The 24,616-nt window shown below is 32.4% G+C and overlaps 1 protein-coding gene and 1 long non-coding RNA gene across 4 annotated transcripts in view; one reads left to right on the plus strand and one right to left on the minus strand.

Annotated features, from left to right (window-relative positions):
- LOC130901254 (uncharacterized) overlaps nt 1-24,616 on the plus strand; it is a 38,539-nt gene that overhangs the window by 10,806 nt on the left and 3,117 nt on the right. The window contains exons 5-18 of one of the 2 annotated variants that reach the window (XM_057812473.1): nt 2,417-2,490; nt 5,624-5,842; nt 6,462-6,595; nt 6,660-7,010; nt 9,563-9,843; nt 10,848-11,192; nt 14,214-15,197; nt 16,179-16,931; nt 18,606-19,001; nt 19,179-19,363; nt 21,211-21,356; nt 21,411-21,807; nt 21,867-22,628; nt 24,286-24,339. In XM_057812473.1, the coding sequence (XP_057668456.1) occupies nt 2,417-2,490; nt 5,624-5,842; nt 6,462-6,595; nt 6,660-7,010; nt 9,563-9,843; nt 10,848-11,192; nt 14,214-15,197; nt 16,179-16,931; nt 18,606-19,001; nt 19,179-19,363; nt 21,211-21,356; nt 21,411-21,807; nt 21,867-22,628; nt 24,286-24,339 (5,081 nt within the window). The remainder of the gene's footprint in view (nt 1-2,416; nt 2,491-5,623; nt 5,843-6,461; nt 6,596-6,659; nt 7,011-9,562; nt 9,844-10,847; nt 11,193-14,213; nt 15,198-16,178; nt 16,932-18,605; nt 19,002-19,178; nt 19,364-21,210; nt 21,357-21,410; nt 21,808-21,866; nt 22,629-24,285; nt 24,340-24,616) is intronic. The other variant, XM_057812474.1, reaches the window with a different exon arrangement.
- Nucleotides 471-24,616, minus strand: LOC130901255 (uncharacterized). 2 transcript variants are annotated; one of them, XR_009060258.1, is made up of 3 exons: nt 24,402-24,616; nt 19,939-20,089; nt 471-2,638 (listed from the first exon to the last, which is right to left on the minus strand). It is a non-coding gene; the product is annotated as an uncharacterized LOC130901255 (long non-coding RNA). The 2 variants fall into 2 exon arrangements; XR_009060257.1 differs by lacking the exon at nt 471-2,638 and adding an exon at nt 18,573-18,776 and having other exon boundaries at nt 24,402-24,501.

Consider the following 24,616-nt stretch of genomic DNA (forward strand, 5'->3'; position numbering starts at 1 on the left):
TGCTTCAGTTAATTAAAAGTTCGGATGATCGAAATTTTTATTTATTTTTCATTTATTACTATTATTGTATAGAGGATGTCCTTAAATTCAACTGCCAACGATATAGGGGAAATTCCTTCGGTCAAATTATGCTTATCGATATAGGGAACTTATGTCAGCTAACGCATCCTTTCGGAGTTACAGGGTGTAAAAATTTTAAAAATAAAACGAATTTTTTGTCAATAAATTTCAAATGGTGTAATCGATTGTTATTGAAACTTTTCGATGATTATCAGGTTGATAAACTACTTGTTCTAACATGAATATATGATTTCCAGGGGAGTTCAACATAAGTCAAGGACCCTTTTTCCACCCGTGAATTCACTGCCATTGGATAAAATGTTTTTTTTATTTTTTGAATTCTACTATCATTCCTTAATAAAAAGGTAATGACATTTGTCTACACTAAATTAACCGTTTTCGAGAAAAACATCATTTTATGACTGCTTTTGTGATTACTTAGAAAAATACAAAACAGATATAAGTATCCTATCCCGATAGGCATAATTTGACCCAAGAAATTTCCCCTAGAGCGTCGAATTTAGAGACATCCTGTATAATAAGGAAAAGCAAGACCTAAAACAACAACTTTGTAAAAAAATTGTTTATTCATATAAACATAGTAGGTAAGTGTATAGTGAACAAATGAGTGTTATGAAGTACATACATATAAATTGTTCAATTTAGCTACATGTACATCACGAAAAATTAAAAATATGTATTTACGTATATGTAAAAAAATAATCAAAGTGTATATAATCGAAGCTTTATCAAAATTAATGCTGTGGCGTAAAGAATATCTTAAAATTTGTCTGCTTCAATGTCGACTTTCTCTTCATAGCTGCTAGATCTCTAATCCTTTTCAGTTGTAATAACTGCGTGTAGTCCGACTCTTTTTGACGCTCGAGCTACCGGAACGCCAAATCTATTTCTTGGGAGGCATCAGCATGAGATGGCCTTAAGTCATCTTTTTCTGGTTTTTCATTTGCATCATCGTCCTCTGTAGTTCTTCACCTCGTAGTAAGTGTTCCAACAATTTCATTGTCTGTCAGCCACTGAATGTCTGGATCTTTATTCTCCACACTCACTTTTATCAGAATCCTCGAAAACGCTAATATTATTCATTTCATACAAAATTTCAGATAAAATGTCATTATCATGCACGCGGATTTCGATTTCATCTTTGAATGGTTTCAGTAGTTTATTCCACGACTTATACAAGGCGCAGTTGTTAACTCCATTTCATGCTTCAACCAACATATAACTGCAGTCTTTTAAAGCATCCTTTTTTTCTCCCCCATCTTTGGATGTGGCCAAACCTTCACAATCTCTGGACTTTAATGAATCGAATGATGTTTAAATTGACTAGTATTTCATCGATATCTCCATTATTTTGGATTCTCCACTCTGTTTCATCTATTCAAATTCATCTATATATTTTTCTGATAATTTTACTCTCGAATATTTTTAATATTTAAATTTTGTTATCGAATGATGTAAAGTACAAATTGATTGACACAGATGACAACGCTCGATAAGTAATTTGTGTAGCTCAGGAAAATTATGATGTCAACAAAATAAACTATTGATCAATTGAAGTAATTTAATGGCATGGTTATAAAACCGAAACAAACAAATTTCGCTGTATTATGTTTTAACATTTATTTCCTTGACAATATCTTCGAAAATGCTCTTCTTTTTGAATCAATAGATCGTTCTTCCATCTGTACAATTTACTGTTTTATATTTATTCTTGTCGTATTGTAGATATATTCATAACTACTTGTTTTCCATTCTTTTCGTATATTTTTGCTTGGCATATTCCATCCCTTTGTCTTTAGAAAAAGTGAATATAACTCGTTTATTGTCTCTTTCTGTTATTATTTCTGGGTATAAAAATATTAAACACCATAGTAGCAACACCCACAAAAATTTTGCGTTTAATACTTCACAGTGTGGTTTCCACTTTGCTTGTCACTAACCTTCTAATCTAGATTTGACATTGTTCTTCTACTGACTACTGGTTGTTGGTAGATGTCAAAAGAATGTTCAAGAGTAAGAGGTTTTGGCTTGAATCAAATGATTGATGGTTTAACAAAAAAAATATTTAAAAAAATTAGAGACTGAATTTATCATTGTTGAAACATAAAAAAATTGAATTAATCTAATACTTTTGCTTGATGATTTTTCTTGATTTTTTATCCACAGAGATATCAAATTAACTATCACGAAAAATACATAGAAAGGACTAATAAGTAAATAGTTAGAGAAAATTTTGTTTTATTATGCCTGGGACTAGTTAGTGATGCTCTATTTGGAAATATTTTATCTCTTTTTTTGATGTCTTTTTCTTACATTGTGTTTTACTTATTTTTAGATTCAAATGAAAACGATTTTCCTAGAAATAGATTAAAATACATCAAAGAATTAGGATCGGGATGGTTTGGCAAGGTAAGTTTATAAAAATTAATTGACAATAGACAGAATGCAGTTACCGATGTCTATGAAAACAAATTCTCCATTCTTGATTGGTATTTCAAAACACCTGTTTTGACTTCTCCAACTTTTAAAAATAACATGGGAAGAAACACAAGGAGCTCTGAAATTAAAAAATAAAAAGAAATTTCAGTTTTGAAGTTTATAAAGTCAGAAAATTTTTCTTAATAAATATTTGTAATTCACCTCAAAAATAGTTGTAATGTAAAATATGCATTTATCAATTGTGACTCTTGTATTTCACCTTTATTAACAAGTTTTTGTTTTCTCAAAATACAAGGTTATTTATTATATATCATTATTATTGCAATTAAAAAAATTATACATTGTGTTCATACAATTACACAGAAATTAATTATCAGGTAGATAAACTGAGTGAATAACGATTATGTGATGAAGTCAGCAACAGTTTTTTGAAATGAATTCAATTTGTCACTTTCTCCTGATGAGCTGATTCCAAAAACACAACAACAACAACACACAAATTGGTACAAGATGGACGCTCACCAAATAATGACAATCTGATAATAAATTCTATTTTAACATTTTGTAAAATATCTTTTGAATTTCGTATATAATTTGGATTTTAGGCTATGTTAATGTTTAAGGGCCCTACCTCTGGCGATGTCGCCGGCTATGTATCAAAATAATTAGTATTGAAATGTATTGGCACTGAGCTCACTGGGCGAAGGGTTGGCAACGACGCCAATTTGGAAGTGTAGCCGCGACTATCGGCTGTCTGTGAGGAGTCTAGAGATTGTGGTGACCTAGCGACGTCACCAGTAAAATGTACACAAGCATGCTACATCTCATTCACTCATTGTCAACCGGCCACCAAAACGGACGCATAATGAGTTTCGATACAGAAACATTGATCGTAGAAATTGAAAATCAACCATATTCATGGGATGCCGCAATAAAAGATTATTCTGTTGTCATTAGTTGAAACATTAAAAAAGGTGCCTCCACACATAAAAATGACAACCAAAATTAAGACGATAAAGAAACCCGCACTTTGCCTACTGAGAATACACGAAACTACTGGTCATAACCTCCAAATCCTCTAACTTTAAGCTATTCTGTCCACTATGGGCTACGATGCAGAGTCTTCGACTTCAAGTCATGAATAATTACCGTCTCCTCAATAAAAGAGGAGAGGAGTGGAATGACATGTTAGATAATCAGATCTTACTCTACTAGAGTTCTTTTTCGAAGTTTTTCAAATCTATTGACATTCTATTGGGTCTGTTACGTTTTACTTCAAATATTTTAATATTCCTTAGTTAACTTATTGTGGCACAGTAGTTCTGATTTATTTATTCTATTCGTTATGCTCCCCAATTAAGTAGAAAATACCAATTTATACGGAAATTTCTGAAGTATACAAAATTTGCTTGAATAAAAAAGGATATTATTAAATATAATTGGAATTTTGTGAGCACTATATATAAAAAGCAAAGTTAAAAAGATATTAGAAAGACTTATCAGCGAATATATAGATTAATATCACTACAACTTTGACTAAATTTTCTTTGATTTTAAACTTCAGCTGTAGAATATAGATAGAGGCCGTTTTAGAAACGACACTGAGGTTTTATTGAATTCTTCCAATAGAGTGAGAGGTCGATAACAAATGAATCTCTTCAAAAACTTGAATGTTAGGATTAATAAATCAAAAGTGACTACTGTGCCACAATAAGTGAACTAACCTATATTAAAATAAATGAAATAAAAACGATATGTTACATTCCCAATTCTCGGAGGGCCTAATGGCATGTTACATTCTCTTTCCTTGGAGAAAAAAATAAATTCAAGGAATTACTATTTTTTGTAAACTTATCAGCCCACGAAGTTAAGCAAGTTATGCTCGCATATTGAAAAGACCAAAGGAGTACAAAAAAATGGAAAAAGAAGAGCAGTGATAAAAATAAAGCATTTATTATTTAAATTAGTTCTACCTACTCGTTCCTTCTTTAGTCATTTCCATATGTGTCCCGTTTTCTTCCTTTCCTTATTTTTTTCCACAGCAGTTCTACCGCTGCCAGGCTGGAGTTACGCTGCTATTAAGAAACCAACCGGTGCACTATCACCACGTGAAAATCAATTTTAATTTGGAACTCAGTTAAGATTAAAAAATAAATCAGAAGTTACTACTGTGCCATAATAAGTGAACTGAGGAATATTAAAATCTTTGAGAAAAATGTAACAGGCCTGTTACAAATCTATACTCGTAGATCTGACAATTGCAATGTTCAAAATTGGTATAACGAGAGAAATGACTAAAACCTCAAGATATTTTGGGCAACTCCTCGTTAATCGTTGAAGAGTCCAGATTCATTTTAGATATTCTGTAAGGCAGTTATTTTGTTAACGATTTTAATATTAGATGTAGTGAGATTAATAAGTTATTTCTGATGGTAATGATGTATCTGAATAGCCATTTAGCTATCCTGTATTCCTGTGTTCCTTGCCTATCAATTTGGAATAGCGTCCAGATTATCAAGAATTTTAAACCCATCAATACAGGATTAATAGTATTCTCACAATTTTTAATATTAAAATCGTGACAAAAACAACTGGCTCACAGAATATTTAAAATGATTCTAGACTCTTCGTTGATCATAGAGGAGTAGACTTAGATTCGAAATAATCCCATAAAAACAAATCTAATGGAGTAAGATCTGGTTATCTAACGGTATAAGATTGAGGAGAGCCTGTCGGTCTTAATTAAATTTGTCACTATCACATGAAGGTTTTCCATAATAGAAGAATCCTCCAGGCGGCGCTGGTTTTAAAGCAATAAGAGCTTGATATGATATGTAATGTAGTTTCCTCCTCTACAGGTCTTGTGTGTGTATAAAATAACTATATTGAACTGATATAATAGATAAGTGTGAATTTTATTGAATCAATAGTTTTGATTGTTCGAATAGGTATAAGTGGCCTCTTTGATTAAAGATATAAACCCTTTATTTTATTTAATCTTGTAGAAAATGTTTATTTCATATATGTTTAACCTGTTAACTGCTAAATGTAGTAGCTTATCTTTTCCCAGTTTGCGTCAATGTAAAGTTAATATGATTTGCAGGTGGTTGAAGGTGCTGTACAAGATGACGACAATAAGAAACAAAATTGGACGCCTGTAGTAGTTAGAATCTTAGAAGCGACCTCTAGTCAGAATGAAAAAATATTATTTTTACAGAATGCAGAAATATATAGAATTGGAAATCATACAAATATTTTAACCTTAGTAGGGAGATCTTTGGAAACAGTACCTTACTTGTTGCTGCAGGAATGGTGTTCTCAGGTAAATATTTTTTTCTTTTTTTCTATAAATTTTACACTTTGAACAATCTGATGGATATTTTCTAAAATTTCGTGGCAGAATGTCAATACTTGGCTTGGGAAGTTTCTGGAATATTCGTAAACTCTAGAAAGTCCCATTGCCAATATATATTAGCATTTAAGTCGATTTCTGAAAGACTCTAAACCCTGAAACTCAAAGGAAAGAACAGAAATATAAGCATTATTAATATACATGCTCCTTCCGAAAAAAAAGAAGAAGTAAAGGATGAACTGTTGGGCTACTAATATAAAAATTTACCTAAACATAATATCAAAATAGTAATAGGAGACGGAAATGCAAAGGGCGGAAAAGAAAATATATACTTTACACCGCTCAAAAGATTGTCCAAACAGGAAGATACAACACACAAATAAACATTATTTATTGATAATTACCCTTTGACTAGTAGAAGGCCATGCTCACTTATCACAAAATTGACCACTATTTCACTATACCCTACAATTTCATCTGTCGATGAGACCGTATCCTATCTAATCAAACTCTTGTATTGTGAACAGTTTTTTTCATCTTATATTGTTTAAATTATATCGTTATGAATACAAAAACTTTTATGTTTCAGGGCGATTTAAAAGCTTATTTAAGATCTCAGAAGACCAACGCAGACCAGTTTTTGTCAACGGAATATCCACTATTATGGTGTTATCAATTAACATCAGCCTTAAAATATATACACGAACATGACATCGTACACTTGTAAGTTAACAAATTTCTTGTGGAGATAAAAATTTTAATCGCCGCTGATGCATATTTTTTCTAGGGATTTGGCAAGTAGAAATTGTCAACTAACCAATAATCTAATTCTAAAATTGGGGGACTACGGATTAGGTCCCTTCAAATATCCGGCAGATTATTATCAAGGTCAACCAACAGTTCCTGTGAGATGGTGCTCACCGGAATCTCTTATATATACTCAAACTACTATACAACCGAAACGAGTCACTCCCGAAGCTAACGTCTGGGCATTGGCGGTGACGATGTGGGAGATCTGCGAATGCGGTGATCAGCCCTATTGGGATTTAAGTGACGACGATGTAATTTCACAAGTTTTAGGACCGACTGGCATTAGGTTGAGAAGGCCTGCACATTCAGTACTTTATACCGACTATATGTAAGTATATGTAATGACTGTGACGCAGCTCACATAGGACAGACATTTCAATATTTGGAAAATAGATTAAAATGTCACCAATACAATTAAATAAATAAAATTGCGTTAGCAAACCATGAAATATAAAAAAATATATATTCAATTATAAAAATTATTCAAACGGAATCAAATACAAGAAAAAGATAATTTTTAAAAATAATTCACTTCACAAAACAGTTATTAACGATAAACCATACAAACAATTTAAGTAAAATTCAAAATTCTGTTACTGTTTAGGAAATAAATTATTTAATGTGATTTTTATTTTTATATTCACGTCGTGGGTGATCTATTGATGTATGATATATTTTTCCCGAGTTATCCGCAAATTAAGATATTCTAACCTTAGCTAAATTAAACCTCAATCCATCCAAGCTTAAGTAAATTTAAACTCATCAGAAAATGGATCTGTTCCTCGATTTACTTGACAATATCAATTCGAACGTAAATAAAAGTTAATAAATAGAAACGTCAACTACAATTATCTTTTTTATTTTCTGTACTTATCTTTTATAAATAGTCCTCTAAATATAAGATCTTTCGACTTCATAAATCCAAGTCAACCAATGTAATTATTGGGAAAATTATAAGTACTTATTTTCGACATCTGGGACTGTAATAAATAGATTCTACGACCTCGAAAACGCTAAACTAACCTATTTTACGATTCTAAACCAAGCAGATATGGAGGTAAAACCAAAGCTGTTACATTACAAAGCATACTGTCCGATTTTCTGGGTAGATTTATTACTGCAGATAAATCTGTAATATGATCATTTCCAACATTAAACAACAGTCAATTAGGGTTTCTTTATTTAAATATGTCTGCTTGATGGAGCTGATTGATCTCTTATTCTCCTCTCCTCTATTCAATTGCAGAAGACTATCTCTGAAACTAGTAGTTCTTTTATTCCCGATCCTTTAATAAATTTTAGGACATTCGCCATTCGCAGTTTAGAAAAATATTCTTATTCTATTCCGGTGTCGAGTCCCAAGATATTGTAGTGCCTTGCAGTCAGCAAGTGTGGACATAGATGGCTCAATTTTTATCAGACAGGATGCTATGTTCTGATTAACGTATTCTTCCGATCTCTTCTGTCTGTAGTTTCTCTACAATATTTTCGTCTCAGTCTTACTACCTTGTGGCAGAAATTCAACTATTTTCCTATTTCTTCCAATTTTGTATCGGTGTTGATTTAACAAAACGGATCTGGTTCCCTAAAGGGTGTTTTTAATAATTTATTAGCTATCCCATTTCCTTCTGCTCCAGTGTACCATGTCATTTATAATAGGGTAATTATATTATTGCTTATTATTATTATTCTCTTCCTTCCTACCAACATTCAAATGTGCGCATCTCCTAATTACTTAATTTCCGCCTAAAATGTGCTTGAGATTTTCGCCAAACTTTTACTGGCATTTTTTTTCTTTCTGGGACTGGCGTTTTCATATCACTACTTTTTGTTTTTATATTCGAATGTCTTCAGAAATTTATACTTTTCCTCATTTCATCCTGTGGTATGATCCATGATACCTTTTCTTTGCCTATCATCAGGGTAGTATTTTCTACAGAATTTCCTCTCTACCCAATCTCTGTCTCATTCTTTATGATGTCCTTTCCACCACCATATGTAGGCTAGCCTATGACTTCTGGAGGCGTTGTCTCTTGTTGTCTGTAGACTAGTTTTGCTACTCTCGTGATGGCTGTCATATTTACATTTAGCCTTTTTAACACAGGAGTTCAGATTCAATGTCTAGGTACTAGGTATGGCCTCTTCCGACATCTTTCCCATCAATTATAGTGGGTTTGAGAATATTGTTCCTAGTACATGCACTAGGAATAGTTTTGGTGGGGTTGTTGTTGTCACATTAGCTATTTGTGTAGTTGAGGCCTCTTCGTACCATGTTACAAAAAAACTTCCCTCTAGATATTATGACTGTCTTCAACGTAGCACTAATAGTCTACTCAGAGGTAAGTCAATTTCTATCTTTGACTCTGATCCTCTAGTAGCGAGGAGACCTGACATCCAAAGATGTCGTACTATATAAAGATGGCTTTGTCAACATTATCAGAAGCTCCTTCGAGTCCAAAAACATATATACAACTGTTTCATGTATTGACTTATAAGGAGACTAAGTTTGAAAATTAGGTATAAGAAGAAATGTATTAATTGTTACATTAGAAATGTGAAAATAATCCTCGTAATTTTAACCAATACATTCACTTTAATTATCAAAGAATCATCAATAAAGAGCTTAGAATGTGTAAAATAAGCCATACATACTGAACACATTGTTTACACTACCACTTTACCAAGATTCACAATTACACTGTCTTTTGCGTGTTCCGATAACCAAGTTATCTCCTTCAAGGACCGAAAGTAAACTGTTTTGTTGGCGACTGTTGTGTAGCGGTAGTGCAAACAGTGTGTTCAGTATTCTTGAGATACAGAGTATTTCTTGTAATAGCTACAATTATCAAGTTTCTTGTATTTTATTTTTCTTAATTACAGTTACCGCCTCATGCAGTTATGTTGGACAAGCGCGGAATCTAGACCCAAAGTAGTACAAATTCACACAATGCTGACAGATCTTCTACAAGTCCATAAAAATACTTCGAGAACAGAAGTTTTCGATGTAGACGAATTCGATCGAAGATGGGAGTCCTGCAAACCGAATACCATCATCAAAACCGATCATATTGCAGAAACTGTACTCGAATCCGAAGGTGACGATTTGAGGAAATCGTTATCTCTTAGTCTTACGAACTTACACGGATCGTTAGATAATTTAGGTGAGTATATACAATATATTAACAAAATTTGAGTTATGTACATTAGATGAATTAACGATTTTATATTTCACGAACTGATTTATTCTGTGATCAGGGCTGTTTGGTAGCTGATTTATCAACTGGACCTTTTGGTTTGTTGAAAATTCAATTGTTTGTACATTAGAATAAAAGATCATCAGTGTTCAAGTTCAACAAGAGCTTAGAGAAACGCGAGGAATGGTTGTAAGTGGCTGGACAGTCAGAAGAAGACTTAAGGCAGCTAAACTTGAGTCAAAAAGACCAGTTACTGGCTCCAAATCAACCCCATCCCGCTAAACTTGAGCCAAAAAGGCCAGCTATTGGCTCCAAATCAACCCCAGCCCGCTAAAATTGAGTCAAAAAGGCCAGCTACTGATTCCAAATGAACCCCAGCTCACCGAGCAGTCCATCTACGATTTGCCAGAGAACACGTTAATTGGACCAACGAACAATGGGGCACCGTTTTCTTTTCAGGGTAAAAGTTTGTCTGCATGGTAGCGATAGAAGAGGACGAGTCTACAGAAGCCCCGAAGAAAAATTCGTACAGTTTCATCGGCGAAAACTTTCTAATGTAGGACACTGTCAGTCCACATAATGCAGGTTCTGTATGACAGTATTTACAAAATGTCGAAATTGCTGCTATGGACTGGCCAGTGCATAAGCTGGACTTAAATACCATCGACTATTGATGGGATCAACTTAAAGGAAAAGTTCGGGATAGAAATTCTGTACTAGTCACGAAATTGTACCTTAAAACCAAGTTTGGAATCAAATGTAACTTTTTATTGATTCTATGACATTCACGAATGTTTATACTATATGAACCATATTTTACCCACACACTATACAATTCATAATATTCAGAACGAATGTAGGTATTATATGATCATGGCTTCCTGAATGATGAATCTAATTTAACCATACACCAATGTTAAATATTAGAATATAAATTTTGTTATAGTTAACGTTTAAATGTGTTATTGCAGCTTTCTATGATCAGGATGTAAATATAAACGAACAAACAACAAAATCGAGCGACGCTTTTAACTGCGAGGATTCGATTCAAAGAACAACCAGCAGTGGAAGCGAAACCGAAGAAGAAAACTGGCGGAATAAAGTCGAAAGGGGAGCATATACAGAAAAAGTTCGTCAGAAATCGAGATCGGTTGCGGATTTAATGGTTTTGACTCATGTCGATTACTCAGAATCCGAATCTGAAACTCCTTTACATAGTCTAGAATATAGGATAAATTACAAAAATGTGAGATTAGCTGGCTTAGATGGGATCAATTCTTTGGAAAACACCACCAGTATTACGTATGGAAGTGAAGGTTCGTGTATTTTAGTTGGTTTGTATAACCAAAGCAAAGTATAAATTTATTACTGGCTTAATAAACGGTAATGTGGAAAAAAATACAGAAATAGATTAATTTTTTCTTAGAAAAAATGGTTCGTGGAGATTAACAGCTAAAATTTTTAAATGAAACCCCTATCTAATTTAATTTACAGGCTTGGTGAGCTGATTACAAATACTAAATAAAGTTGACTAGAATTAATCAAATTTTCTTTAAAAAAAAATAATATATTGGAAATATTGGAGTATTTACAATCTGATCTGAGTATTTTGCATTACCAATAACACGAAAACCATCGTATAGGCCCCACTTTTGTCATCAAATCGTGTTGTAGGTTTTGATAATTTGCCTGAAACGCGTTGTGTGTAATACGTTTCGCTGATTGGTCGAAATAATTCGAATAAATTCACTCCGAACGCAATATGAGTATATTACCAAGTCCACAATGCGTTGCGGGTATAAGTTTAGGCCAAATACTTAAAAGCAAGGTTCAATATTAATTGCTAACGCCGAAATATAGCAGATTGTAGTTGTATTAATTTTGAATTACCATTTGTGATCTATAACCAGCGTGAATAAAGTGCACTCTTGTATATGTTAATTATTATGCATACAAATAAATAAGAGACCAAATTAATATAGGAGACTCATCCTCTATAGAATTTTTTTTTATTTTAAACATGTACAAGTAATTTTCAATTATTAAATAAGAATCGAAACTTACTAACATTCTGTTGTGAACTATTATAAATAGATGCACAATTTATAATTGATTATTAAATTGAAATATATTAAATTTACTTCCCGCCAAAATTGACTTATAATGTGTTATCTGGTTGAAACTGTTTTTGAAGTAAAGGTGTTTTATCAAAATTGACGAGGCAATATTTTTGCTGCTCTACAAAACATGTAATTTTCATAAAATGATAGAATTGGTTGATTTAAACTTTGAAATGTACCTTAAAGCTTATCAAAACCATATTTTTACTCCTGAAAAGTATGCTGCAGCTATTGCGTTTTTTGGAGAAGGCTTCACGCAACTACAAGCGGCACAAAGATTCAATATGGCACATTCGTCGATTTATAGAGTTGAGAATGTTTCAAGATTTCAAGATTTTTTTCAAGCGTTAAGACAAAGTACATCTACTCTGCTTTGCCAAGATTCTATGTGATACTATCAATAAGAAATAAGCAATGATACGAAAAGGATACCACTTAAAGAGTTTTATTTGAACCGCAGAGTACCTGGGACTGGACCTAAGTTAATAGCGAATGAAAGGTGTGGCAATGGTGATAATTGGAACAGGTTGACTTGATGTTAAGAAGTACATTGTTTAAATATTAGAACATTTCGCTTGTTTTATAAGATAAAATTTTCTCTCCATGCATGACAATCCAATCAACTGCTTATTATAGAAATAAGTTAGCTTGAAGCAATCCAAACAATGGTATGGCCAACTAAAAGTTATGTTCTCAATCTAATAGAGCCCCTTTGGGATGGAATTGATAGCTGACTTCTAGCTTTATTAATTCACAATTTAAATAATGTATCTTTTAGGCTTAATGAAATAAGGCATGCTTTTGATTAAATGAAATCAGAAATCTGATCCAAAGCATGGCCAGACATTGTCAAGTTGTACTTAATACCAAAGGCGCTATAAAAATAGATCCCTTTCTGCTCAAACTCATCCAATATTTCTTAATACTACGAGGGTTGGTACTTGAGATAGACAAACAAAAACGAATATTTATAATTGGATATTGCTTTTCAAAATATTCTCAATTGAGATACATTTTTGAATGCATTTGAACCAATTATCAAAGCATTTTTTCCATTCCGATTGAGGTACCTCCAAAACATGTGATTTGAACGCATCAATCGCTACTTCATGTGTAGAAGAACGTTGACATCGCAATTTATTTTTGATCTGCAGTAGTAAGAAGTCATTGGGTGCCAAACAAGAACTGAACGTCGGATGACCCATCAATTCACTGTTTTGACTGTTCAAAAATGTTTTTGTTTGAAAAGATGCGTAAGCGTTTGTACTGTCGTGGCGCAGAATGATTGGTCTGCGCTGGGTCTCCCTGAATTTTCCAAACACTTCTGGTAAACAAATGCTGGTGTACATTTCAGAATTGATCGTTGTACGTTGCTCTTTGGAGTGCTTCGTGCGCGCTCAACTTTTGTTGGATTTGGCTAGTCTTAAAAGACCCATACAGTCGATTTTTGTTTAGTTTCGGGTTCATATGCAAACAAAGGCTTCATATGTATAGATCCATGACTCGACGACTGTTGGGCTCTTATTGACGTCTTTTGAAGCACCGCGATTGAATTTTTTCAGCATTTCTTTGCAACAATCGACACGAGATTATTTTTGAGCGATTGTCAAATTATGCGGTATCCAACACGAACAAACCTTTTTGACAGCCGAATGTTCATGCAATATTGAGGATGTGCGAGTGGATCTATACCCAAGTATGCTTCAATCTCACAGTATATCACAAGACGATCTTGCAATATCAGTTTACGCACAGAAACGATGTTTTCTGGCACTGCCGATTTTAGATGACCTTCATGATAAAATTCATCCTGTAGCAAGGTGCGACCACAATTTAATTCGGAAAACTATCGAAACACTGTGGCTCGAAATGGTGCTTCATTTCGAAAAGTCGAAGCGTATTGATCGGCACACTACTGTTGGCTTAAACCACGAGGAAAGTCATAGAAAATCATCCCACGATTATGTTGGCATTTTAATTACATTTTTTGACCAAGATATCAATATGAATGTTTCAAGGAAACAACCTAATAGCACTTGTATGACAACACGTTCTGAGTACGTTCTCCATTAACAATGTCAAACTTTAAGATGACAATGGTATAGTTAACATATTCATATTAGTGTTGCTATATCTCAAAACTTGAGTTGCAACCCTCGTATTTTAATACTAAAAAATCGATTGCAATTCATTGAAAATATAATTTTTTTTGTTTAGGTAATCTTCTCAACGTTCAAGACACTTTCAAAGAAGAACTTAGAAGACTAAAGGAAGAACGCCGTGATAGTCTGCTATTTGTACCTGATAACGTTAGTCAAATTAATAGCTTTAGGAGCACAGAAACTTCCAACGCGCCCTCTTCGCGTTTAATACATGAACTGAACAATCCTTTAGAAATGCAGCCCCCCGTCGTTAATCAAGTTTTCAATATTTACAATGTTACCATTGACAATTTTAGTCCTGTTCATATGAATAAGTTGAGCGATATATTAGACGTTAATTCTCAATTGAAACCGGAATGGAGGGAAGCTGAAAAACTGAAGAAAATAAATTGTGAGTTGAATCAAGAAATAAGAGAGTTGGAAAAATTGAACAACGTTCAAAAAGTATATTCAGCTGTATATGACCAAGATGCTTTCAATGGTGTAGAATCGGACAACAGCTCGATTCAAAATTTAGAGGAATCAAATCCAATGAGCCAAAATTCGATCGAAGTGGTCAAAGTATCAAATAGTTTGGATTTAAATCGAAATGTAAAGGAAACTAATTTGAAATCGCAACAAATATTGATGTCGAATGAAAATTTAGATATCATTCCAGATTTAAATCAACAAAAACTACTAAAAGACGAAGTTAACTCGAATCAAAATACAATTAAGTTTATTGAAATCAACGAACACGATAAATTAAATTTTATTGAGTCGAATTCCAAGTTATATGAAACGGGAGATAACGATTCGGCGTTGGAAGCGATGGAAATAGATTGCGATCGATCTAAAACAAGTATTAATCTAAAAAATGGCATAACTAATTTGACATTCGAAGTTTTGGCCAATGATGATTCGTTGTTGGAAGATAAGGTTGCATGTGAGGCTTTCAATTTTAATATTAGGTTGCCTATAGAAACTAATGAAACAGCTTTGGATTTTTGTGATGACAGGATTGAAAATAAAGGCGATGAGCTGGAAATCATTGTCGCAGGTAATGTATTCCAATATGTTTATTATAAAGAAATACTAAGAAGGGGATATTTTAAATATTAAAATATCAAAATTTCAGATTTTCTAATATTAACCCAGTTTTAAATGTTGATATTAAAATTTTTTCAAATCAAATCGACAAAATGGCGTTCCTTTCCAATTTTATAGTTCCATATTTTCTTCTTGTAAATGGACGTGATCTTGTCTAAACTCATCTGCTCTCTTGTGAGTCAATTTATTGTGCTAACATGTTTGATGCCTATGAACTAAATACCTTGTCTTATGTCTTTGATGAATTGATCCACTTAGCAATCTCAATCTAATTTATTCGTTCTACTTGGTGTCTTTTATTACCCCTCTGGAATTTGCCACATCATTGTATTTCATTTTTTTCAAGACCAACGAATTGTTACAATATTCTTCCTTCAACTTGTTACTGTGAACAGTAAGTAGGTATCCCAGCGTATTTATTTCCATTATGTAATACAATACATTTTAGGATACATTTTGAGCTGTCAGTCAATAAATTCCAGTCGTTTTATTTGTATTATTTAAAGCCCATTTTTATCAACAGACTGTTGATATCATTTTAATAATCTCTCTCTCGAATATTTTTAGCTCTCCCCGTATCTTTTTTGTTAATTACTGTGTATCTTGTAATTAGTGTCACTAGATTTTTTGGTCATTTGCTATTATATTTATGTTATTGACATATGCCTTTGTTAGTATTTGTTCTTGTTTCATTACATTTTCTAATGCCATATTAAATAATATTGCAGTGATTCTATCTCCATTAGAATGCTACTTTAGAGACAATGTTCTTCATTATGGTTTCTGTTACTCTTGTAAGATTCTTATTTATTATGTCTCTATCTTTTTAATCATGATCTGAAACTGTATTGGTACTAGATTCTGAAAATCCTTTTAATCTTTTTTGGTTTCTATGCTATTTCAATTGCTTCATCAATTTATTATTTTCCAGACAATCTTGTTGAACAAGAAGAAAAACGGGACAATACAGAAACAAACTGCCAAAATGATTCAGATACAAAAAAAGACCAACAATCATCTGAAGAAACGGTATTGATCGTTTTGAATGAAATAGTAACAAGGTCTTTAGATGAAATTCTCGAAAAAGCCGTTAGTACACCACCAATAGATAAATTGTGCCACAGTCCAAAGTTAGAAGAAAAACAGCTTTCGGTTGGCAATACTGATCAAGACAATACAGAACAAATAATAAATTTCGATCTGAGTTTTAGCCAAGAAGAAGTTATGCCAAATTCTTTAACACACTCGAGCCTTTTTACTAGCAGTACCCCTTTCAACAAAAGGTCCCTAGAAAATAAATTTTCCAGTATGAAATTTGAAGACAACTATGTACCTGATAACAGTGATCTGAATTATTCTTTAGAGACTTGGGATAATTTTTTGGGATCCACTATGGATCATCAAAATCAACATAATGAAAATATGTTTGATAGTTTTTCGTCGGAACCTCAAAGTTTGCTTTTCATTGATGGAGAAGGTGTTAACGAAACATTTGATAAATTCCAAGATGTAGAAAGTAAAAGTGCGGTTTTATCTGACGCGATGAACTGTCCCTTTTTAGCGAATTTAGATAAGAAAAAAGAAACTAGTAGCAAAAGTTGTGATGTATTTTCAAATACTAGTGATGTTTTCAATTCTACTTATATTAAAGAGGGATCTGATGCATTACAAGTCTATTCGGGAGGTAAGTTCTTTATTATATGAACTTTTACAATTAGCCTTCAAATTCAAATCCTTTGAATTTGATAAAAACAGTGAAATAGAAATCATAAAACCAGCAACTGAAATAATGTCCTTAACACAGAAAGTCGAAGGAAAACTAATATTTCATTTAACCATTCAGCTTTGGGATGAGGGTTCCAGTCCCTCTTGTATCCATTTTTTCAACTGTATTCTTTCTCCGTCTTCTTTAATTCTTAAGTATTTCTTTTTATCATTAGTTTCTTTATTTGGTGTATTTATACCTTCATTGGTCTTCCCTTTCGTTTTTAATAGTTTCCGAGCATCCATTATCGGCCTTGTTAATCCAGCTGTCTTATTTCTTATATGTTGATAAGAACTCCGCTATTTCTTGTTTGATGTTCCAAATAAAGAATTTGATTCAGTTACTTTTCTAATGTTTTCATCTTCTATCTTGTTTATTTAGCTTGTCCTGCTAGTTGTCTCAGATATCTAATTTTTGTTGTTTCTTTTTGTCTCATTTTTCCTCTCAATTTTACAATTTTACACAGCATATCTTATAGTTAGTAATAGTATCACAACTTTTCACTTACATATCCCTATCCACATTTTAGAGTCTTTTTGTTCTTTTAGTATAGGTGCTGTTAGAATATTTCCCATTTCCTTCTCCCTCTCTGCTTGCTTTTCCTGTTTTGAAAGCTTTTTTTATTTCTTCTTGTGTTATTTCTTGCGTCAGAAAAATTTATAATACAAATCCTATGACACAAAAAGTATTAGAAAATAAATAAATAATCTTAAAGGGAGTATGTCATGGGATTTTCGAAATGACGCCTGAAAACAGCAAATATCAACTTTTATATTCACCCTCTAATTTATCTATTTTATTTATTTTTTGGGGCTTTCAATGATAACTGGTCATTAGGTGCTTATAAAAAACAACGAATCGCAAGAATCTATGTGTTCTTTTTCAAAATTTAAAACATTTTTACACCATTTCCGGTAACAATTATCATTTGAAATGGATCACCCTGATATTTTTCCACATTTGGATTTTTAACTCGGGTCTTGTTCAATAGCCCTTCTTTGTAATTGTTTAGTGAGTGGTTAGAAACCGTTGCACACTTAGGCCTTCTGTTTCTGATAGAATCGCCGTGCCCCACTTCCTCCTTGCACGGATTGTCCTTGATGACTTTATATGGTTAAAAGGCCAGTCACCAGTGGAATTTTGCACCTGTTAAATGGAGCAGTTGATTGGTTACAACAAGTGGGTTCTGGATCCAGTGGTGGATTTGCTGATCCCAGTCTGGCGAGATTCACTCATTTTGAGGTGCCCTTTACAGAAGCCTGCTCCTGAGAAGCCAGGTGGCTCGATTATTTAGTATTGCGGCGACTTTTTATCACAGACCTTCAGTCTGTGTCCAGTTTTTTGAAGGATCAGTTGTCCCCAATTCGTTAAGGATATTCACACTGTGTATAGTTGTCATAGCTTCAAAAAGATAATTCATATTGAAAGAAATTATCCAAATTTGAGCATAAATTCCAAAAATATATAGGGTGTTGCATTATCAACAAAATGAGCTTAACACTTTATGACAACTTTAACTGTTAATGTTTTATGAGTATTAACGTATCCCAAATTGAAAAATTTAGTGGTTTTAAAAATATTTTATTTTTCAAGATATTTGGAACAAATATTTGGAACACCCTCCTGGTAAAAAATTTGATGACTTTTCTTCCGAGCCGCGAAGTTTGATTTTCATTGAGAGCGAAGGTGTTTACAAAACTTGTGATAATGTAGATGAAGTCAATAGTACTGTGCATGTAGATGATGATACACCACCTGGTACATCTAAAAATTGTATACAAATTCATTCGAATACAGTTGACCTACAACCTACTTATAATAATGAAGATGGTATTTTGAATTCTACATTTACAAAAGAAGAAGTTGCTTCTAATTTCGGTTATTCTACAGAAAATGACGGTTTAAATATTACTTATACTAAAGAAGATGACGTTTTAAACACTACTTATTCTAAAGAAGAAAGTGAAGTTTTGAAATCGGCAACTGAAGGTATGTTATTCAAATGTATATTAATATATACAACAAAATCTCAAATCTATTTATTTTAATTTTAAAAACATGAATAGGTTCTTGATAATTTATTGTATTAGAAATTACTTTCTTATGTAAAATGTACTCATTCTATAATTGTATATTTAATAGAAATATTTTACTTTGTTTTCTTAGATCTAGATGAAGGAAGCTTCGAAAACGGTGGAGGTTGGTTCCTACATCCGCAACCAACAAATGAACTTAGCGGAGAAATTCAAGTTCAGTCTCCATGTACAGACAGTTACGTTGGATTTGGTATCGATGATGAAATAATGTCGGCAATTCGAAACGAATTACTGACCAAATTACCGCATGCTCAGGTAAGATTACAAAACCATTATAGAAGATTTGTATTTGTCCATTTTATTTTTAAAACATACCAGGTGTGTACATTATTTACACTAATGTATCTTTTGATAACAATTGACAGGACGGATTTGGTGGAGTGGTAAATATTTATGTAGGCTTAAGAATACAGTATTTTGTGAAACAAAAAGTTTTTCCAGTAGCTTGAAGATATTGTGAATCGGTTGAAAGTTAAACATGGAACTTTGGATTTTGTGCGTTCAGATCATGTTACATCACGTAATTTCTATGAATCAGTATCTGTGCAAATATAACAACTTTTATTTGAAAATTTTTATGGTAAATTTCATCTTAAGTAAGTTATTGCACTTCCACACACCTTGTATAAGATTTAATATATGGTCTAATTGATCAAGGATGTAGACTTCGTTGAATACGTTGAAAAACTCATCGTGTTTTATGAAGCGTACGACATGTTTTTTAATATAACATCGAATATTTTTTAATCCTTCAACTTTGAAGCAACAAATTATGAGAGACACTTTTTTGTAGAACGTTCAGTTACCTAAAAAAAAAGAAATATACATACACATAGTCCAGGAAAAACCGTTAAAATATTTCCACTAAATTTCAGCTCCTTCTATACTCTATAGATGCCTTTAATTGTGTGTGCTTCAAAAAGAAAAAAAATGCATTTGGTGTTTTTTTGGTAATAAATTCTCCATTTTTCGATCTGCAAACTAAAAAAAAATATTGTCATTTTTTCAACTCTTATTAATATTATTAAAGAAAGGATTAAGTTCAAAGGGCTTGAATACACGAATGTGAACAACCATATTTGCCTCCATTTTCATGATACAACAATAAAAAAAAATGTTCAGTAAAAAACCTATGTTCGAAAATTTTTTTCATATAAATCCATCAATTTTCATGCAAAAGGCTTTTTGAATGGCTTTTCCTTTAAATTGAAAATGTCTTGTGTTTTCTTTATGTGTTTTTGAAAAATATCCATTCTTTAACGGGGCCATAACCTAATCCTTATAGAGTTCACAGGTAATTGAATATTAACTACATATTTGTTGTTGATTATTTTTAAGTTATTTATGAAAAAGATGAAAATCATGTGTTTCTTCAGAGAAAAATACAGATTTTCAATCGTTGATAAGTTTGAAAGTATTAATTAAATAAATCATTTCAAACAAAAGTTGTTTAGAATTCTTCAATCTATAGATTTCAGTGGTAACATTGATCATAAAAATTATCCTCAAAAAGATTATGGATACTACCCTAACCCCTATTTTCCAAAAAATCGATGTTGCTTTTCAAAACCTCATGGCTAGACTGTTGTTAAATAAATTAATATTCTACAATCTATGAAATCTCTAGGTTCTTGATTTTAGTGATTTTGTCACGTTTCACTTTTTCTTGATAATTTCCAGACTTCTGAGATATATTGTTGTCTGGTTTGATTTGAAGATATTTGAGGATTTTCCTTAATTTGAAGTAGCACATTAAATTTCATACCGTCATCTGTAGCAGTTTTCGATCTGCCACGTTTAGGACAATTTTCAACACGTCCATATCTCTTACAAATTTCGAAAAATGTTCTTCTATTTATGTGCTGAGGATTCAATTCAATAAATATATGTGTAACTTCTTCATATGTAGTATCCTCCTCACCAAACCCTAGTAAAATTAGTATTTGTGTGCCATGTTCATCGCTAAAATAAGCTATTTTTTAAATTAACAAGATTTCCTCGGATTCTTTTAATATTACTAAAATCTCTCATGTTTCCTTAAATTGCTTTCTTTAGTAAAATCGTCAGTTCTATGCTCAACTGAATCTATTACTTTGTTTTAGGGAAATCATACTGAACGCGTTAAGGAAGAAGATGATTGGGATACATTAGAAAGACATGAAGTATTTTTGAGATACAATGTATATCCTTTATCACCAATACCAGAAGAAAGTTTAATTGAAGACGTCTCTGGTACAAATACACCAAGGTAGATAAATTCTGTTTTACATTAAATAGAAATAAATATATATTTGTGTTACAGGCAGGAACGAGAAGAAGAAATCGATTGGTCAGGTCGTACCGACACAGATACGGTAACCAATGATAACGAAACTACTTCTGCAAACACACTTGAAAGTCCTTTAAGAGGTACTTTTAATAGGCATACTCCCAGTCAAGATTCCTGTTGCTCCAACGATACTTTATTTAATCTAGAAGATTTAATATGTGGTCCAATTGATCAAGAAAAGGATGTAGATTTCGTTATTAATACAAAAAGTATTGAGGAGGCGAAGACAGAGAAACCGTTAGATTGTGATGAAAGAAATGAAAACGTTGAGAAAAATGATGGTAAAGAGATAAAAGATAGTACGACAGTTTGTTCCCAACCACAAGACATTGTTAATAATTTTTTGACAACTGAAAGAAATTATATTGCCGTAAGTACTTGTCTCATTACAGGATCATGTATTTGTTTATAGATAATTTTAATTTTTAGGGTGTTCAATTGCCATCTCCTGAAGAAAACCCATGGAAACAACTTCCAGCTACACTTCTCAATTACAACCAATGTACCTTTAGTAATTCTCATTCCGTTAAAGAAGAATCGTATTCTGACTGTGATAATGTAGAAAAACAAAGGAACTGTGATGTAGGAAATATCGAATTAAAGTTGAAAGAATCGACCGCACACGAATATGATAATAGTGAACATATAAATGTCACTGTAACTAAAGATCAACCCGATGTTGTGGATATATCTACTTTGTCGTCAGAATCAAACAAAATAGATTCAAAATTAGAAGAAATTGAAGTTAATGACAAAGACAAAACACTTTCTGTAATTGATGAAAACATTGATCCGTATTATTCGAACGACGATGTAAAAGGAGAAACCGAAAAACCCGCCATTGAAAATGAGGAAAATGATGGACATTTATATGAAAATACCGATGTTAAAAACAGTGAAAATGTAGATACGGGTATCGATCAATTCGATGATTACGTTAATATCGTAAATATGGAAAACAGTAGAAATCGATTAGAATCAGATGTTGCCGATAACAAAAATCACGCTTATATCAATGCTTACGATAAAGAAGAAGACGATAGTATTTACGGTATATTGACTGATATACGATTTAGCGGACCAGGTGACAGTCAAATGATGTCAACATCTTTCAGTGAAAATAACGATGAACAAGGTTGGGAAAGTGGATCCGATTCACGATCGAGTTCCAGTGGCGAATTTATTTGGAGGGTAAGTTTGTTTGTTGATTGAATGTTGGTTGTACTACAAATTTTGTTCTAATCACACACATACAAATTGCAACAAGTTTCCTACCTAACAAAGAAACAATACTTTTTTTTGTATAATTATTTTTATTTTTGAATATAGTTTCGTTTTAAGTCTTTACACGTTTTCATGATTCATACACACACACACACACACACACACACACACACACACACACACACACACACACACACACACACACACACACACACACACACACAAATAATAGTAGTCGTGAAAGAAAAAGAAGAGCTCAAAATCGAAATAGATTAAATACAATAGGAACAAGTGACGAGTCTCAAATATTTAGGCGTGAATATATAAGACTATGAAAAACAAGAAGCGGAGGTGAATGAAATAACTGTATGGTAACTGTACTTTTGAGTATTCACTCAAAATCAAAATTTTATCAGCAGTAACAAAGTTCTTGAATAAAGTCAGAAATATCACCAGAAGAGATCAAATAAGAAACGAAATAATAAGAGAAGAACCTGTAAATGAAATAATTGAAATTAGATGGTTGGGACACCTTTGGAAGGATAGACAAATGAAAACTAGGACGCCCGAAGAACTTTGGGAAATATAGTTTCCGAAATATAGAAAGAAATAAGAAAAACTTAGATAGAGACTATGATAAAAGTTTTAGCACGAATAAAAAGACACACATATTCTACAACCAAAGCGAGCAATATATGACATTTTCTAAGAAACTAATTTTATTGTAACAATTTATTGTTATTATACGCGTGCGTTGGTGCAAGTTATAGGTGGATTCAAATATATATATAATATAACTTTCTCAATATTTTTATTTGAGGGCAGCGGCTGCTAACCAGTTCGTTCCCAGATACTTCAAGTCAATGATTCCCATGGTGGTCTAGGTGAATTTCCAGAGGTCCAGGCAAATTTTTGGAATATTGTAAAAATGTTGCAGTAGCTTGTCTATTAAAAACAGTGTTTTCAATTTGAGGAAAAAAGTTGGGCAAACTTTGGTCTAGATCCGCCTTACATAGTTGTGTCCAGTTTTTCTGTGCCTACCTGCCTGTATCTTCTTCCTTTTTCTAGCGCATTTTCGGTCCATCTGCAACTAGCATTCTTACAAGACGATCAAACTATCGTAGTCTAGCTGGCTGAACCAACTAGGCAATTTCCTAATCGTCTAATTTCAATATTGGCCCTTCTTCAATCATTATTCAAGAAAATTTTCTAACCGATACCGCCAAAATTAATTCTTTCCATTAAATTTGAACAGAAAATACTTGATATCACTCTTCATGAATAAAAAAACTCATATACTCGACTTGTACTAGCTTTCAAATGTGTATACATTTTCGATTTCTTATCTTATCTACCGTTATCTTCTATTTTAATAAAGTAAGATAAAAAAATCGGTGGAAAATTAATGTTTGATGGCACCTTAAGTAATATTAAAATTCGAATGTTTATCAGTATATATTTAGATATTTTTAACACGGAAGAAGTAAAATTATAAAATTATCATCCTGACAACAATATTGATTAAAAATTAATATTAATAAAAAAGTGTTTAAGAAAGAAAATATAGTACTAATATATAGTGCTATTCTTGTAAATAAATCTATATTGTGTTTCTAACAAATAGGAAGGGGAACATGAAGAGTATCTGAAGGCACTAAGGGCAGCACCACAAGATGTGGTAAGTAATGTGTATTAAAATTATTGTTAGTTTAACCAATTCATCACATAGTTTTTACATACCTATCTAATGAACGAGAACGACAGTGACTTTTAAAAACAGTGTACATCATGAATATTCATACACAGGGATATTATTGTTTATAACAATATTTCATTGTATGTATAACCATTGCTTCTATTTTTAATCGCTCGTTACACTGATAACTGTTGCTGCCAATGATCTTGAAACATGTACATAATATGTGTTTGTTATATAATAGTCGTTGTCTTACACT

The sequence above is a fragment of the Diorhabda carinulata genome, chromosome X, assembly GCF_026250575.1.
Source record: "Diorhabda carinulata isolate Delta chromosome X, icDioCari1.1, whole genome shotgun sequence".
Classification (NCBI taxonomy): Eukaryota; Metazoa; Arthropoda; class Insecta; order Coleoptera; family Chrysomelidae; genus Diorhabda; species Diorhabda carinulata.